This window comes from Sarcophilus harrisii, chromosome 1 (assembly GCF_902635505.1).
Source record: "Sarcophilus harrisii chromosome 1, mSarHar1.11, whole genome shotgun sequence".
NCBI lineage: Eukaryota > Metazoa > Chordata > Mammalia > Dasyuromorphia > Dasyuridae > Sarcophilus > Sarcophilus harrisii.
This window is the reverse complement of record NC_045426.1, coordinates 518,669,309-518,687,263: the sequence shown is the minus strand read 5'-3', so window position 1 is coordinate 518,687,263 and position 17,955 is coordinate 518,669,309. Positions and strand designations below refer to the sequence as shown.

The 17,955-nt window shown below is 31.5% G+C and overlaps 1 protein-coding gene across 1 annotated transcript in view; it reads right to left on the bottom strand.

The window, feature by feature from the left end:
• The window catches only part of DOK6 (docking protein 6), a 672,272-nt gene that overhangs the window by 262,274 nt on the left and 392,043 nt on the right, over positions 1-17,955 (bottom strand). The window contains exon 4 of the mRNA XM_031946695.1: positions 11,428-11,547. Within this exon, the coding sequence (XP_031802555.1) occupies positions 11,428-11,547 (120 nt within the window). The remainder of the gene's footprint in view (positions 1-11,427; positions 11,548-17,955) is intronic.

Sequence of the window (17,955 nt, the reverse complement as noted above, 5' to 3'; positions counted from 1 at the left end):
GGTTTTGCAATTGTCAATGCTGAATAATTACCCATGCATTTATCTTGTAAATAAAAAGGTTTATATACCAAAAAAAAAATCAAATTAGTCCCATTGCTTGAGTCCTTCTGGTTTGTTTTACCTATTGCCTCAATTTGGGGCATCTGTGTGTAGCTATTGGAGACCATTGGTTTTATTACTATATCCTCTCTTGGAATTCAGCTCTGGTGTATAATTAATAGTTTTAAATGCTATTCTCCCTATATTAAAGCTATTCTCTATGTTTAACTTTGTGTGTATATCTTTATATTTCTTTCCTTTATATACATATTTATTCAATATGTATATATAACCATGATGTAGAATATATGCTCATATGCACAAATGATTACACACTAAATAAGTGTATAACTATATGTATCAAAGTAATAATAATACTATACTTATATGTATTTATGCATATGCATCTGTATGCATATATATATATATATATATACTACATGCAAAAGTATATACATATATAAAGATACATATGTAAAACACTATGGGCATATCTGTGGGTATATATCCAAGTAATCAATAAACATTTATCAGGTTCCTGTTGGTATAAATCTTTATCAAATTTCTACTATGTGCCAAGTCCTAGGTTAAGTGCTGGGGATGCAAACAACAGTAAAGGACAATTCTTATATTCAAGAAGCAAAGTAGAATTGGGGGAGGCCTCATTCAAACAACTGCCTACATACAAGCTATACAGATAGGCTAAATTTGAAATCAACAGAGGGAAGGAGAAGGATGATGATACACATGAATAACTTTCTCCCTTCTGTCATTCCATTGTTTTTTTTTCCCCCAGTTTAAGAGACTTTTGATTAGATTTGTAAACATTCAATCCCTGACCAAAAGCTTATCTGTCATTCTTAATGATGGCTTAATTTTAAGCTGTCCAGAAATTCAAGTACTTTTTCAAACATTATCTTCTGCACTTTCTGAATTAGATTTTCTCTTCTGCAGCTTTTGCTTTCAGTGAGCAACTGTGATGAAAGCAATAATTAGGATACTGATATCTTCAGTTCCTGAACCTAGACATAGTAATTATTAGAAAGGCTTTAGAGGTTCATCCTGTCAATATTATTTGTATTCACATAAATCACCAGAAGTAGGTTATAGTCATCCATCGTGACAGTTTTTTAGGGGCTTCTCTGTATATCACAAATAAACTTCCCAGGAAATCAATAAGCCTTTCAATCATTGTTATCAGTTCAATAAAAGCTGCCAAATTATCTTCTCACCACCAGGAACTCCTACATTCTTTTAATCATCCAGGTTCACAGGCTTGTTCATTTTTTACTTTCCTCTGTCCTTTATTTTCCATAATGAATAAGTTGCCATGCTTTGCTTATTTTACTTCTTTAAATCTCACATTCTTCACCTCTCTCTTCTGTCCCCTCATTTTTGCTGTAGTTACACCTGCTACTGCACTATTTTATAGCAATCATTTGGATTATTCCAGTAGTCTCCAAAATAGTCTCCTTGCTTCCAACCTCTCTCCTCTCAAATATAACTCCTACATAATTAGTGTCACTCGTTTATTCAAACCCACATCAAAAGAATTCTCCAAATCAAAAAGGCTCTTATTTTGCTTGTAGATAAAATATAAGCTCTTTAACATTTGGAGATCTCCATAATTTGACTCCCATCTTTCCATCTTAATCCTCTTTATACACTATCTGGAATAGCCAAACTGGCCTAACATTCCATTAACCATTTTTTAAACTTGACTGGAGAGATCTCAGCTCTCTTTACTATATTTATAATGAACTCCCTCCTTACATCCTTCTCAGAAACAAGCTTAAAGACATTGTTTAGGTGCTTTTATGAAATGTTTTTCCTAATTCTCACCCCTTTCTTGTGTTTAGCACTCTATTTCCCTTGAAAATATTTTGTATTACTTGTTTGAATTGTGCATCTTCCATTTTTTCATGAAAACCATAGATTTCTTAAAAATAATGACTAATTTTTTTGTCTTTTTTTATTCATACTGCCTAGCTTAGTGGTAAACATTTAACAAGTATTTTTTGTTTGTTGAAATAAATCTTAGCCAGTGTCTTTTATACAGGATTCCCTGGAAGGTTTTTTTTTCTTTATACTTTTATAATATTTTCATAATGTTATATATTTATTTTTTGAATTAAACATATTATTATGAGAATTCCATAGACTATACAATGGTGACAAACATGATAAGATTAACCACCCATATTTTAGATTAATGGACCTTGAGAATTTAATGATATTTAATTAAATGTTGCTGACCAATTAATATCACCTGATAATTATGTGGGAAAATACCTGTAGGGGATTGTAAGCATCACATACATGCTTAGCCCCTAAAAATTTTCCTAAGAATCTATAGAAGAGCCAGAGTGGGCCTGGGTTCCTGGCATGCTAGTGTGAATGGAATTTGAGAGAGTAACTTCAGAGCATAGAAGCAATAGGAAGCCACTACAGTTTATATAGTAGCAAGATCAAAACATTAGAACTGCACTTAACAAAAATGTTTCTGACAGTGGAATGTTAGATTAGAGTGGGTAGATCTTTGAGGTAAGAGAATTATTAAACTGTTGGAATAATTGAGGAGAGAGGTAAAGGCCTAAAGTGGTAACTTTGTGAGTGGAGCAAAAGAGCAAAAGATGTGAGAGAGGCTGGGAAAATAGAGACAGCAGGATCTGCTAGATGATTGGATCTGTGGGGTGAAGTAGAATGACAAATTAGAATAAGATCTATATCGTGAACCTGGGAGACCAGAAACAACGTGATGCCTTTGTCAGAAACAGTACAAGAGAAATGAAAGATAATGAATCCACATTGGAATGGTTTAAATTTAAAATGTTTCCTAGAAAAAAAAAATATGAGAAAGCCCTTCCTTTATCTTCGTCATAGGGGGTGGTAAGGTGATTGAACGGACTATGGTCATATGTTTCATATTTTTTCATATATTTATTTGTTATGCTGAACTTTTTTCCCTTTAAAAAAATCTTCATGGTTAAAAGTGGCTCTCTAGAAATGGGAAGGAGGAATGTACTAAAAATGGAGGTGTATGAAAAAAGATATCAATGAAATTTTATTTTTTTTTAAATTAATGACATTTGGAATGTTCTGAGCTCATAAAATATCAATAGTTTTTAATTATAAGTAATTTTTTAATAAATAATTGCACTTCTGACTTCTGACTAAAGTCTAAAGCCAGAAAATATATGTATACACATATATTTATTTTTGTATCTGTTTACTTATCATTCTCTCTAAACCTTGTGGGTTACTAAATCAACATGAAAGTCACTAACAACATTAGATAAAGATGATTACAGAAAGAAGTAAAGTCAATAGCTTTATCTCAACAGAAGTCCGCTGTTATCTTTCACCTTTGAAAACAATTTCCATATTTTTTATTCTTAACTAATATCACAATATGTAAAAGAAAGTTGTAGGAGTTTTTTGCCTGATAAGACAGTAAAACACCAAGGAGAAACCACTATACTGATTCTCATGATGAATACTCTGGTCAAGATTCAGAAATACAATCTTCTTTCCTGTGTGAAGGATGTTCATTGTGTACCTAATAAGCATGACCACAAGCTGCAATAATGCAATTTATTGAACCAATGAAACATATATATGTACATTTTTCCTAAGAGAAATTAAAAGGCCAAAAGAGGGAAATTGTACAATAAAAAGGAATGATAATTTTTAGAGAATTATGTTTTTGACAGAATAAATCATTCAATTCAACAATATGAAATGCCTTTTAAGAAGTTGGTTGTGAATTTATTAACTAATTCAAAAGAAAAATTATTCCAACCAAATTTTCTGTTTGCATATAGAAGGCCTCAAAATCTATTTTATGAACTTCAGTTTTTTTTTTTTTTTTTTTAAATTACAAAGTGTTGTCTGCTTTAAAGGGCTGTAAATACTACTTTGGATATGGTTGAAGAACGGTTCAAAAAGCAATTAATTAGTCAGGCAGAAGTTAAAGAAATTTCTAGGAATTTCTGAACAATTGAAAATTAAGCCCTGATATGAAGTGACTATCAAGAAAACAACCAAGAAAACTGTATTATCACTCAAGGAAGGGAACTGGATTATATCCTGTGCTCTACTTACACCACTGAAGTTTGTAAACTCCATATATATATATATATATATATATATATATATATATATATATACAGATAACTTATTTTCCATAAGATTATATCTTTCTATAATTTCAGTCCAGTGTTTGAATTACTTTTAATCAATTCTTCCTAAATTAAGCTGGATATGATAAGGTCTTCTTGATGTACATTGCTACTCTGTTCTTATTCCCCATTCTTAGGTACCCCTCATCATTCTCCTTAGTTATTCAGGACATGACTATATATCTTTTACTCACTAGGGTAGGACAGAATCTTGCTTTTGGCATTCCATAATTTAGTTAAGTGACTATAGACTCCAGATGTGGGAACTGAAGGATGATATAAAGTGAAGCCCAAAAAAATAATAATTAATAGTACATGGAATCTGAAAGATAGGGAAAAAAGCTTTGGGTAGCTTTCATTCAAGCTAATATCCCAGAAAGTAAGAAAATGAAACTTACTCTTGAATCGTAATTCCATTTATATTACTTTTGATGCTTATAAAGGCAAAGGGTTCTGGGACTTATAAAATATTATCAGCAATAAATAAATGAGTATGCTTTGAAATTCATATTTGTCATTATCTTGCCATTGGAACCAAGTGACTCTGGTTGAGTGGTTGAGGCTGATGACTTTGCACAGTCCTGCCTCATTTAAATCCAATTCACTTTCAAATCAAGACATCACCTTCCTGATGTCATGGTCCTCTTTGAGAAGGAAAGACAAATAACAAGAAAAAGCTTTGAATGCTTTTAGTTTATAAAATTTGAATTTTATACTAGAAAATAGAGGTTAGCCAACATTTGCAGATGGTAAAAGCAATCAAATTCAGTTCAATGTAACAAATATTTATGTTTTAATGAAACATTATAAGATACTATGTATATAAATATTAAAAAATAATTCTGAGATGCTATTTGAAAAAAGATAAAGGTTCTTAGAATCAAAGTTGAGGAATGCATTCTAAGCATAGATTCAACAAATAGTTTTGGATGTTTGAAAGATTTTTGAACAGTTTTTAATGTTTATTTGGTCTTATAATCTACAAGATAATGAGGGAGACACAAAGCAGCTTATTTTCAATAAATTCACAATCCACTTAGTGTTTAAATTGTGAAAAAATGAAAGTCAAAAGATTTAGAGTACAACTGAAGAGAGATATGAAGAAAAATAATTAATTGTTAAATACACAAACAATAATTGTTTTTAGAGTTTAATGGAGAGAAATAAGATAATTATGGAAATATTTATAGAAGAGGCAGGATTGAACCTGCATTTTGAAGGATGGATACTATTTGGAAAGACTGAGAGGGAGAAAAAGTATTATAAATGAGTGAAATAGTAAGGTAGATGTGAAAAAGCACAATTTTCATGGCATGCTAAATATGATAGAACCATAGATATTTTAGAAAGGGAAAGGATTTTGAGATGCAAATAGTAGAGTGGAAAGAATTTATTTACAGTTAGGTCTGGATTAAATTTCTGGCTCTAAATTTCTATTGAAACACTTTAAATTTCTTTTATCTTATGAAGGCACTGGACTAGATCATCTCTAAGGATGCTTCCAACCCTAAATGTATGATACAATGATAATACAAAAGAGGAATGTGAGACTCAGAAGAGTTAAATTATTTGTATATTGTTACATATCTAGTTAGTAACATACCAGATCTGGAATCCACATTTTCTAATTCTATTGCCTCGCATAACAGCTACGTTTCATTACGTTCTCTAGGCATACACAGGTTAAAGCCTCATCTAGAGTGATGGAAATATAATAAAAAGGCAGATATAACTTGGTGCAGTGTACTAGAAACACCATTGGATTCAAATCTAGAAAATTTGTACAAGATAATTAACCTTTTTGGACTGGTTATCATTCATCTGTAAAATGATATAACATTGGAATTGATGATGTGCATAGTCCTTTCTAGGCCTAAATCCTAAGGACTTGTGATAGACATTGTAAGAGAAAACTCCATAGACTTGAGACTGTTAGCTAAGGGATAGTGTGAGAGAAAATAAGCATCACATTACAGAGATCCTAGAAAGAAGATGCTATCATCAAGACATGCTTTCTCTACTTTTCATACTTACAGCATAAATAGGAGCATTATTCATCTATTCATTAACTATCCTTTATCTGTGTGTTTCCTTTAACACACATTGTTGATAAAGCAAGTAAAAAAAAACTGCATCATTTGGAGACAACTCTGATAAAAAGACAATATGTACAGGAAAGCAGATTTTTGTAGTATATGGAGCCTAGCTTTGCAGTTGTAATAAATAAATCTTTTTTGTTCTCTTCTCAAGAAATTCTTTATCAAAGTTTCTTTTTTTATTCTGGTCATTTTGGTGTTCATATCATGAAAGTAAAAAAAAAAATAAGGTAACAAGCTATTTTCTCACCATGGAGAAACTCCCTGCAAATCCAAGTCTATACAATTTGAACAAATAGCACACCTTTCAAAGAGCCACATGAAGACAGCTGTGCTATTTTTCCACCCACAAACTTACATTTTTAGCTTTCTTTATATTTCCTTCACACAGTGTTTGACAGATGCTTATCTGCAAATTTTATCTTTCTTTTTAAAAACCCGGCACAGGAAAAAAACACTTGAAGAAATGTGGCAATGTGTCTTCTATACCTAAAGCTGCTCCCAGAAATTTAGATGAGAGGATGCAATTTTGGAGCTAGAATGTGAACAGTTATGAAAATATTAAAATTATGATTATGGGTTCACATACTGCTGGAGTCTATAAGGGCATACATCTATTTTTGTCTGTGCTACTATAGGAAAGGTAGGTTGTAAATGATGGTGAAAGTGATTATTATTATGCTTTTGGATAATTTACTTTACACATATTTAAAAGATTTCAACTTTCTTCCCTATCAATTCTTATGAAAAGTTGGTCACTAAAAACTCTCTCCTCCTCCCTCCTATTCCTTCCCCCTGCCCCTCAATTACATAGTGTCCTAATACCAGTCCTCTGGTAATGGGACTTCCTGAACTTGATTCACTTTTCTTTCTTGAGAGGAGCTGTCAGACTATACGTTCTCCTCGTATCACCTCAAAAATTCAGAGTCCTCTCCACATAAAAACTGTGGTAGTAAATTGTACTGTTGTCTCCCTTACGAGAAATACACTCTTTCACCACTTTGCCTCTTAGGATTGCTACCTTCCTTCAAAGCAAATACCATGTTGCATGAAGTCTTTCCTGATGTTCCAAGCTGCTAGTACCTTGTGGTAGTAAAAAGCATGTCTTTTAGTGATCTGGATCTATTCACTACTTCCAAAGTTCATTACTACAAAAGAAATATTCTTTCAGTGACACTAATATAATTAGAATGAAAAAATAACAATAGTTCCAGGAGTCAGAAGTTTTGGGTTTAAATCTCATTTCTTATGATTACTATTCTTTGGCTTTATACTTGTCACTCAACCTATTTGGGCTTCAGATTCTTCATGAAGGCACTGGATTAACTTGCATTCGAGGACCTTTCAAGATCACTACGGATAACATTTTTTTTCCTAGTATGAGTAGTTTTTTGAGAAAGTATTTTTGGGAAAGAAGTATTTTTAGGAAAAATAGAATGGATAGGTAGGCAGCTAGATGATGTGATAAAAGAGTGCTGGGCTTAGAGTCAGGAAAAATGCATTCAAATCAGACCTCGAATTTACTAGCTGTGTGAATCTCACCATATTTAAACCTTGTTTATCACAACTTCCTAAAATGTAAAATGGGAATAATAAAATATATTTCTTTTAAGGTTGCTGTGAATATCAAATGAGATAATATTTGTAAAGCACAGTGCCTGGCACATAGCAGATAGTATTAAATAGTATAATAATATATAATTAATAACAACTTAATATTGTATTAATCAGGATTCAAGTATTATATTTCAAACTAAGAATTTGAAAAGTAAGATACACAAGTGTAGGTATAAAAGAAAAGCAGAAAGTATTGGCAGAGAGTTCAAAAGTAAAAGAGAAAAGCACAGGTACAGAATAAGAAACTTGAATTTATCCTTCAAGTATAGCTCACAATATAGATCCCATATGTCTATTTTTCTATATTAATGATATGTTATATGTGTTTAAAGGGAAATTGAGCAAAATTAGAATAAGAGAGGAAGTTGTTTTATTAATAATTCTTATGGATAGAGGCATTTTTATTAATAATTCTCATGTTTACTGGTTATATACATATTTAAAATAAATAAAGACAAAAAATGCCATGATTTTGTAAGCGATCAACATGTCAAAAGATTTGTTTACTACAAATATTTCTATATGCTATGTAGAATATGTGATCGAATATAAGAAAACATAATATATAAATATATTTTATAGATTTGTTTATATATATATGCCCTTATATGTATATTATATATAAATTATTTAGAGGTAACCCCAGAAAGACTGACATTAAGGGGGGACAAGAATATGTCTTTTGCAATAAGTGGGTTTTGAGCTAAGCATTGAAGGAAACAAGGAAAATTAGGAGGCATAGATGATGAGGGAATGCTTTCCAGGAGTAGGGGATAGTCAATGAAAAGACATGGAGTCAGGAGATGGAGTATCACATGTAAAAAATAATAAGAAAGTCAGTCACTGAATTATAGAGCTTGTGAGGGGAAATAAAGTGTAAGAATATTAGAATGTAGGAAGAAATTAAGATATGAAGGCTTTTAATGAAATGGAAGATTTAATAGTTGATCATGGAGATATTAGACAATGAAGTTTTTTGAATATGGGCTGACATGGTTAGATCTGTACTACAGGAAGATAATGATGTCAAATAAATTGAAGGACCAAAGTAGAGAGAAATTAAAGGTAGAGGGACCAATTATAAAGGCTAGCTAGGACCCACTGCTGAAATTTTTGTTTGAGGAAATGAAAGTCTGCCACAAGGGGGAGTCTATTTGAGTTGACAGACTATTGAGAGAGAGTATAAAAGAAGAAACCAGAAAACGTGGATATGTGGAAAGAATAGGAGGAAGAAATTGAGAATGATCCTGAAGTTCTGGGATTGGATGAGCAAGATAATGATGATGCTTTCAATAATAATAGGGAATTAGGGGGGGAAGGAAGGGCTTAAATGAGTACAAAGGAGAAGATAATGAGTTCTATTTTATAAACACTGAACTTGAGAAGCCTGTGGTATTACATAGAATTAGAAACTTCCAAGAGACAATTGGTGATATGAGACTATAGCTCAGAAGAGAGGTTAGAATAGATCTGGGAATCATCTGTATAGCGATGATAATTGAATCCATAAAAGCTGATGAGATCATAAAGTAAGAGAATATAGAGAAGAACTAAAGAGATTCTGGGACTTGAAGCTTACTGGTTTTCTGGCTTCTCCATCTAATCCTGCCTACTTCCTCTGGCCCTTTTTTACTTAATGACTTGTCATTGCCTTGGTTCATTGTGTTCTTGACTTGTAATTGTGGAAAGTCTTCTTTTTTTGTTAAAGCTTTTTATTTTCAAAACTTATGCATAGATAATTTTTAATTTTCATCCTTGTAAAATCTTGTGTTCCAAATTTTTTCCTTCTCTTCCTCCACCTCATTCCTTAAATGGCAACTAATCCAATATATGTTAAATATGTGTAGCTCTTCTATATATATTTCCACAATTATCATGCTGCACAAGGAAAATCAGGTTAAAGAGGGGAAAAAATGAGAAAGAAAACAAAATACAAGCAACCAAAAACAAAAAAAAATAAAAATACTATGTTGTGAATCACACTTAGTCTTTACATTCCTCTCTCTGAGTGCAGATGGCACTTTCTATCACAAATCCATTGGAACTAGCCTGAATCACCTCCTTGTTGAAAAGAGCTATGTCCATTAGGGTTAATCATCATATAATCTTGCTATTGCTTTGTACAGTGTTCTCCTGGTTCTACTCACTTCACTTAACATCAGTTTAAGTAAGTCTCTCCAGGCCTTTCTGAAATCATCCTGCTGATCAGCTCTTATAGAACAATAATATTCCATAACATTCATATACCGTAATTAATTCAGCCATTCTCCAACTGATGGGCATCCATTCAGTTTCCAGTTTCTTGCCATTACAAAAAAGGGCCGCTACAAATATTTTTGCATATGTGGGTCCTTTTCCTTTTTCTTGATCTCTTTGGGATACAAGCCCCATAGAGACATTGCTGCTGGATCAAAGGGTACACTCACTTTCATAGCCCTTTGGATATAGTTCCAAATTGCTATTGTATAAGGTCTTCTGCACATCAGGGGTTCCTTTTAATCACAGTTATTTAAACACTGTAGTCTGATCTTTATCAGACAAAGTGAGAGAGCCTGTATTTTATATTTCCCTCACTCATCACTTCATCTCTGATATCTGTGGTCATAAATCTTACTTCCATGCCCACAATGAACTCCATTCTAACCACCACTTTTTGGAATCTTCAACTTTTTTTCAATGGCAAGTCCAACTTCCATCTCTCTTGAGAAACCATTAATAGCTCCCTTAATTGTTAATGCTCTTATTATACTCAAATTAACATGTATATACTAATCTTTTCTGATGTTATATTTTTCTAGTTGAATGTCATAAACTTGAAGGCAGGTATTTTTATAATTTTTTTTTTTGGTATATCTCAAAGTTGACAATGCCATACTCACAGCTGAGTGAAAAGAGTTTAGGCTCTGCACTCAAATCTTGCTTTTGTTATACTTGTAGGACTTTGAACAAATCACTGAACATGCCTGGAAATTAATTTCCTCATCACTAAAATGAAAGAATGAGATTATACTGCTATGATCCCATTAAACTCTAGAGAAATGATTTATGATAAATATAGGTATTTCTTAATAAATATACAGGATTGGATTAAACACTTGCTGTGTGATACAAACTTTAGGCCCTGCTGAGTGTTGAAATGAAATGAAAAAATGAAAAAAATAAAATTACATCAATCATCTTCTGATTAAACTTGAATCAAACATTTGAATCTGGAATAGTTGATCATTGCATGTTATTACTGTTACTAAGTGCAATGGACTGAATTGCAATGAACAATTTTTGCAAACAAATTGTTTTAATTTTGATCATGATGGGAAACATGATACAAAATATCATGAACAAAAAATTTTAAAATACTTAAAACAAGTTAAAGGTTCCAGATTAAAAAACCCTATCCTAATGCCAAAACTCACTAGATGAATGTTCAGTTTCCTTCAGATCCAAGATTCCAACATAATGGCTTAGTATAATGACATTAAAAAAGTGACACATACCATTTTGCTCCCTCTGCACTCCTGCAGCCAGTAGATCAGGTTCTCCAAGGCTTATGTCATTCAATCTGGTTCCTAGACACTCCATGCAAAGGTGTTTGCACCATTCCTCTGCCTCCAGCTCTGCAAGTAATAAATAATGACCATGATAAAAAGCTTTGTACAAAGGTATCAAGAAACAATCACTAGTGATATAAAAAATAAGGCACTGGAGTTACACTCAAGAAGATCTGATTTCAAATCCTATCTGAGTCACTTGAAGGCTAAATGATTCCAGAAATCATTTGATCTCTCTAAGCCTCAGTTTCCTGATCTATAAAATAACAAAAGTAATAACTCCCACCTCACTAGATTATTATAAGAATAAAATGAGATAATATATGTAAAATGATTGGCAAACCTTAAACAGATTTATAAATGCTATTATTGCTATTGTTATTATAATATCTGTGGATGAATGCCGATTTCTGTATCTCTATTTACAGCAAGCCAACCAATCAAAAAAAATTAAAACAGAATCACTAGCCAGTTGCCTATTTTCTAAGTTATCATTGAGATAATTTCAAAATAATTGTCTCAGGGATATAATGATGGTTAGTGTTTTCCACCTGAGAAATTTTAAACAGATCTGATTTCGGGAGATAAATTGTTTACAAAAATGAATAGAACTGAAACAGTTATATAATAATGCTATTTAAGTATTACATTTACAAAATAGCATTGAATGATCCAATAGCTCAGTTTATTAATTTAATATGTGTTGAAGGCTCTCTCTATTAATATATACTTATGTCACACAATTTTCCTGGGCATGAATGTGATGAGACATTTTCTGAACCAAGCATTGAATTCCTATAGAAATACAAAAGCTTGATGAAGAGAATTATGATGTAATGGCATTTGACTCACTCATATTTTCCTTTGCTATAGGATTGATTATGATCATCTAAAAGATACAGGAATAGATCAAAGAAATAGTGAATTAGATCTTTCTTATTCTTCTGGTGTATTAAAAAAAAAACCCCAAGATATTTTTTAAAAAATCCTAACTCCTCCAGTGATTAGCTCTATGATTTTAGATTTGTTACTAAGCCTCAGATTCCTCATTTTCAAAATGAAAAAAAGCCCCTGCCAGAGGGATCATGCGATAACAGCATAAGCAGTGGGTAGGGGGCTCATTAGAGACAATAGCAGCAGCAGATTCAGTATTTCTCAGCCTTGATATGGTAAGGGAATTGGACTAACTGGTCAGAAAGAGATTACAGGGAACCCTGAGCAGGCACTGGATGAGGGACCTTGTTGCTTTCCCCATCTACAGTTCCAAAGAGGATAGTAGTGCTAGAACTTGCAGGTATAGAGGAATAGGGTCCTTTTCTGGGTAAAGACAAGTGTATAGAATAGGAGAGTAGTAATCATACCTCTTTCTAGATCACCCTACCCTGTAAGCACTGAAAACTTATAAACTCCTAGAACTAGTATTGAAAACAACAAAATAAAAAAAACTGAAGCTTGGGACAGTGCCCCTATATCCTACTCCAGAAACAGAGACAAACATTAACATAAAATTAAAAGTCAAGAAATAGGCTGAAAAAATAAGCAAACAACAACAAATGTGACTATAAAAAGTTATATAGTGACAGGGAAGATCAAAACACAAACTCAGAAGGAGATAACACAACAAACAGGCTTAGCAAAGCTGCAAGAAAAATTAAAATTGGACACAAGACACCAACAAGAATTCCTGGAAGAACTAAAGAAAAAGATAAGAGTAGTAGAAGAAAAAATGAGAAAAGAAATGTGAGTGTTGCAAAAAAATTATGAAAAGAGAATTAACATCTTGGTAAAAGAGACACAAAAATACAAACAAAACAAAACAAAACAAAAAACAATTACGTTAAGAAACAGAATAGGCCAAATTACAGGAGACACACAGATTCACTGAAGAAAAGAATTCTTTAAGAAGACAATTAACCAAATAGTGAAAGGAGTTCAAAATTCACTGAAGAAAGGAACTCATTAAAAAGAAGAATTGTTCATATGGGTAAAAGAAGAAACAACTATCACTGAACAATATAATTCCATAAATAATAGAGTTGAGCGGGTAGAAGCTAATAACTCTATGAGACATTAATAAATAATAACATCAAAAGAATGAAACAACTGATCTGAAAAATAATTTGAGAGATGTTTTTAAAAATTATTAGACTATCCAAAAGTCATGACCAAAAAGAGTCTTCATATCATATTTCATATTTTAGGGTAGAATAGAAAGTAGAAAGTAGAATAGAAATCGAAAGTAAATCTGTTCATCTCCTGAAATTAATTAAAAAATAGGAAAAATCCAGGTATTTTTATAATCAAATTCCAAAATTTCCAGGTCAAGGAAAAATATATTGCAAACAGTCAGAAAGAAACCACTCAGAGACTGTAGAGTCATAGAATCGAGATGACACAAGATTTAAAAGCAATCATGTTAAAGGAGTTGAGAGTTTAGAAACTGAATTTTGGAAGGCAATGGGACTAAGATTACAACCAAGAGTGACCTATCCAACAAAATTGAGTAAAATACTTCAGAGGGAAAATGAATATTTAATAAAAATTCCTGATGAAAAGACCAGAGATAGAAAATTTGATATTCAAATAGAAAACTCAAGAGCAGCATAAACAGAAAAACATGAAAAAAGAAATCATATGGGACTCAATATGTTTAAAGTATTTATATTAGTATGTGTGAAGATTATACATATAACTCCTAAGAATTTATCATTATTAAGGCAGTTAGAAGGAGTTTACATACATAGGGTATGAATATGAATTGATTATGTTGGGATGATCTCAAAAACTATATGAAGGGTTAAGAAAGAGTGATACACGGAGAGATGTGGGAAGACAAAAGAAAAATGGGCAAAATTATCCCTCTCCCCCAAAAGAAGGATGTGTGGAAGATCCTTTATGATAGAAGGTTAGAAGGGAATGGGAGATAAAACTTGAATCTCTATCTCGTAAGAGGGAGAAACACATACACACAAATACACAATGGTTGGTCATAGGAATCCACTTTACTCAACAGGGAAAAAGGAAAGTAAAGGGATAAGAAAAAGGGAGAGATACAACCGTTCTGGAAAGCAATTTGGAACTATGCCCAAAGGGCTATAAAACTGTGTGTACTCTTTGATCTAGTGCTACTACTGGTTTGAATTCCAAGGAAATCATAAAGGAAAGGATAGGATCCACATGTACAAAAATGTTTGTAGCAGTTGTTTTTGTGGTGACAAAGAATTGGAAAATGAGCAGATGTCCATCAATTGAGTGAATGACTGAATAAGTTATGGTATATGAAAATAATAGAATATTTTTTTCTATTAAAAATGATGACCAAGCTGATTTTAGAAAGACCTGGAAAGATTGACATGAAGTGATGCTGAGTGAAACAAGTAAAATCAGGAATATCTGTATAAAATATATATACAATATATTGTATTGTATACAATATATTGTGTATACAATAACAGCAAAATGGTATGATAATCAACAATGGAAGACTTGGTTATTCTCGGTGGTTCAGTGATCCAAGGCAATCCCAGTAAATTTTGGATAGAAAATGCCATTTGCATCCAGAGAGAGAACTATTGGAGAATGACTTGTAAATCAACATAAGCCGTGTTCACCTTTTTTATTTTTTCTTTTTCTTGTGTTTTTTTTTTCTTTCCTGTGGCTTTTCACTTTTGTTCTGATTTTCTTTCCCATCATGATTCATAAATAAATGTGTATTATAAAATGTGCATTCACATCTTATAAGAAAACAAGTAATAAAAAGAAAATAAAAGGTAAGGTAAATTAAGGTAATAAGTGGTCAAAAGTAAAACATGTTTGAATCAAAAAGAGAGAAGGATAAACAGAAAAAATGTGATGGAAGGAAATATAGAGTTAGTAATCATAACTATGAATGCAAATGGAATGAACTTAATAAAATGGAAGCAGATATTAGAAGAGAATAGTAACGAGAATCCAGCTCTATTTTGTATATAAGAAACACACTTTGTCACCACTATTATTCAATATGGTATTATAAATGCTAGTTATAATAATAATGAATATGGACATATATTTAGAAGAATTGCACATCTTTAACCTATGTTAGATTATTTGATGTATATGGGAGGGGTGGGAAGAGCAAGGGAGAAAAATTTGGAACATAGGTTTTACAAAGAGGAATGTTGAAAACTATCTTTGCACATATTTGAAAAATAGAAAGTATTAAAATAAAAAGGAATGCTAACTATTGCAATAAAAGAAGAAAATTAAATTAAAAGAATAAATTAGTGAAAAAAGAGTGCTATAATTTTTGTATAATGGTATACTTAGAGAATGTTAGAGAATAAACTAATAAACTAATTGAAACAATTTACAACCTTAGTAAAATTGAAGGATATAAAATGAACCCACACAAATCACCAGCATTACAACATTTCTATATATTACCAACAAAGTCCAACAGGAAGAAATAGAAAAAGAGGGATGTCATTTAAAATGCCTGTAGCCAATACTGTAAAATAGACAATACTATAAAATACTTTCAAGTCTTCCTGCCAAGGCAAACCCAGGAACTATATGAACACAATTACAAAACACTTTTCAAACAAAAAAAGATATATTTAAATAATTTAAAAATATTAATTAATCATGGATAATCTGAGCCAAAATAAGAAAAATGAAAATTCTACATAAATGAATTTACTTATTTAGCTTCACACTAATCAACCTACCAAAGAGGTTTTTTTGCAGAGCTAGAAAAAAATTTAAAAAATCATCTGGAAGAACAAAAGGTCAAGAATATCAAGGGAATCAATGAAAAAATGTGAAGGAAGGTAGTCTAAAAGCACTAGATTTTACACTATATTACAAAATGGTAATAATACTATCTGGTAACAGTAAGAAGTAAGATCGATCAATGGAATTGATCAAGCATACAGTACACAGTAGTAAATGATCATAGTATCTATTGTTTTCTAAATGCATAGATTCAAGTTTTAGGGGCAAGAACTCATCTTACAACAATTGCAGGGGAAAAGTGAAAACCCATTTGGCAGAAAGCAGAAATAGATTAGCTTTTCACACTGTATAGTAAGACAAGGTCAAAATGGACACAGGGGGTGACTAGCATAAGCAAGTTAGGAGAGCATGGAGTATTTTTTCCTGTTGCAGATAAAAAAAAAATATGACAAGACAAGAAAAAATATAAATTCACAAAAACTAAAACATAAATCTTGAATTTAATAAATTAGAAAGGTTTTGCTGAAATCATACCATGCAGGCAAAAAAAAAAAAAAAAAAAAAAAAAAAGCAAAGGAGCAAACGGGGAGAAATTCAGAGAAAGTTTCTCTGATAAAGGCCTTGTTTTTTCCAAATATATAAGGAACTTAGTACAATTTATAAAGAAAAGAGCCATTTTCCAATTGATAAAAGTTCAAAAGTTATGAGCAAGAAGTTTTCACAAGAAAAGAGCAAAATTATGGTTACATGGGAAAAATGCTCTAGATCACTATTAATTAAGAATATGACAGATTAAAACAACTCTGATGTACCACTTTAAGATTGGCTATTATACTAGAAAAGAAAAATGACAAATATGGGGTGGGGGTGTGGGGGAGACACTCATGCACTATTGCTGGAGTTGTGAATTGGACTGACCATTCTGGAGAACAATGTGGAACTATGCTCAAAGATTGTAAAAATGTGTGCACTCCTTTCCCTAGCAATACCACTTTTTAAAAAATCTATATTCCAAAGAAATCAAAGAAGAAGGAAAAAGACCTATTTATATAAAATGTTTGTAACAGATCTTTTTGAGGTGGAAATATACTGAGGATTGAAAGGATGCCTGTCAATTGAGAAATGGCTGGACAAGTTGTATTATATCATTTTGATATTATGTTATTATACTATGAGGAATGACAAAACAGTATGATTTTGGAAGAAAACTTAGGAAGATTTATATGAACTAATGTAAAGTTAAGTGAAGAGAACTAGAAGATATTTTATTGAATAACAGGAATATTGTAATGATAATCAACTATGAAAGATGTAACTACTCTGATGAACATAATGATCAAAGACAATTCTGAAAGACCTGGTGAAAAATATTGTCCACCTTCAGAGAGAGAAGCGATGAACTCTAAGTGCATATTTAAGTGTGTATATATATATATATATATATATATATATAAACTTTTTAAAAAAATGTTTAACATTTAAGTATTTTTACATGATTCACTTATAATTATTATATTGCTTGCTTTCTCAATGGCTGGGTTAATGATGGAAGTGATGGAGAAAATTCAGAATTCTTTTTTTTCTTTTTAAAAAGAATGTTTAAAATAAATGAATAATGAATTTATTTTTTAAAAAATGACTATACATATTATAAATGAGATAGTTGATATGGGGAGCAAGTTTCCATACTGGGAATTATCCAGACCACTCTTTATTGTTAAATGTAAAAACTGTAAATTATCTATATTTCTGAAAAAT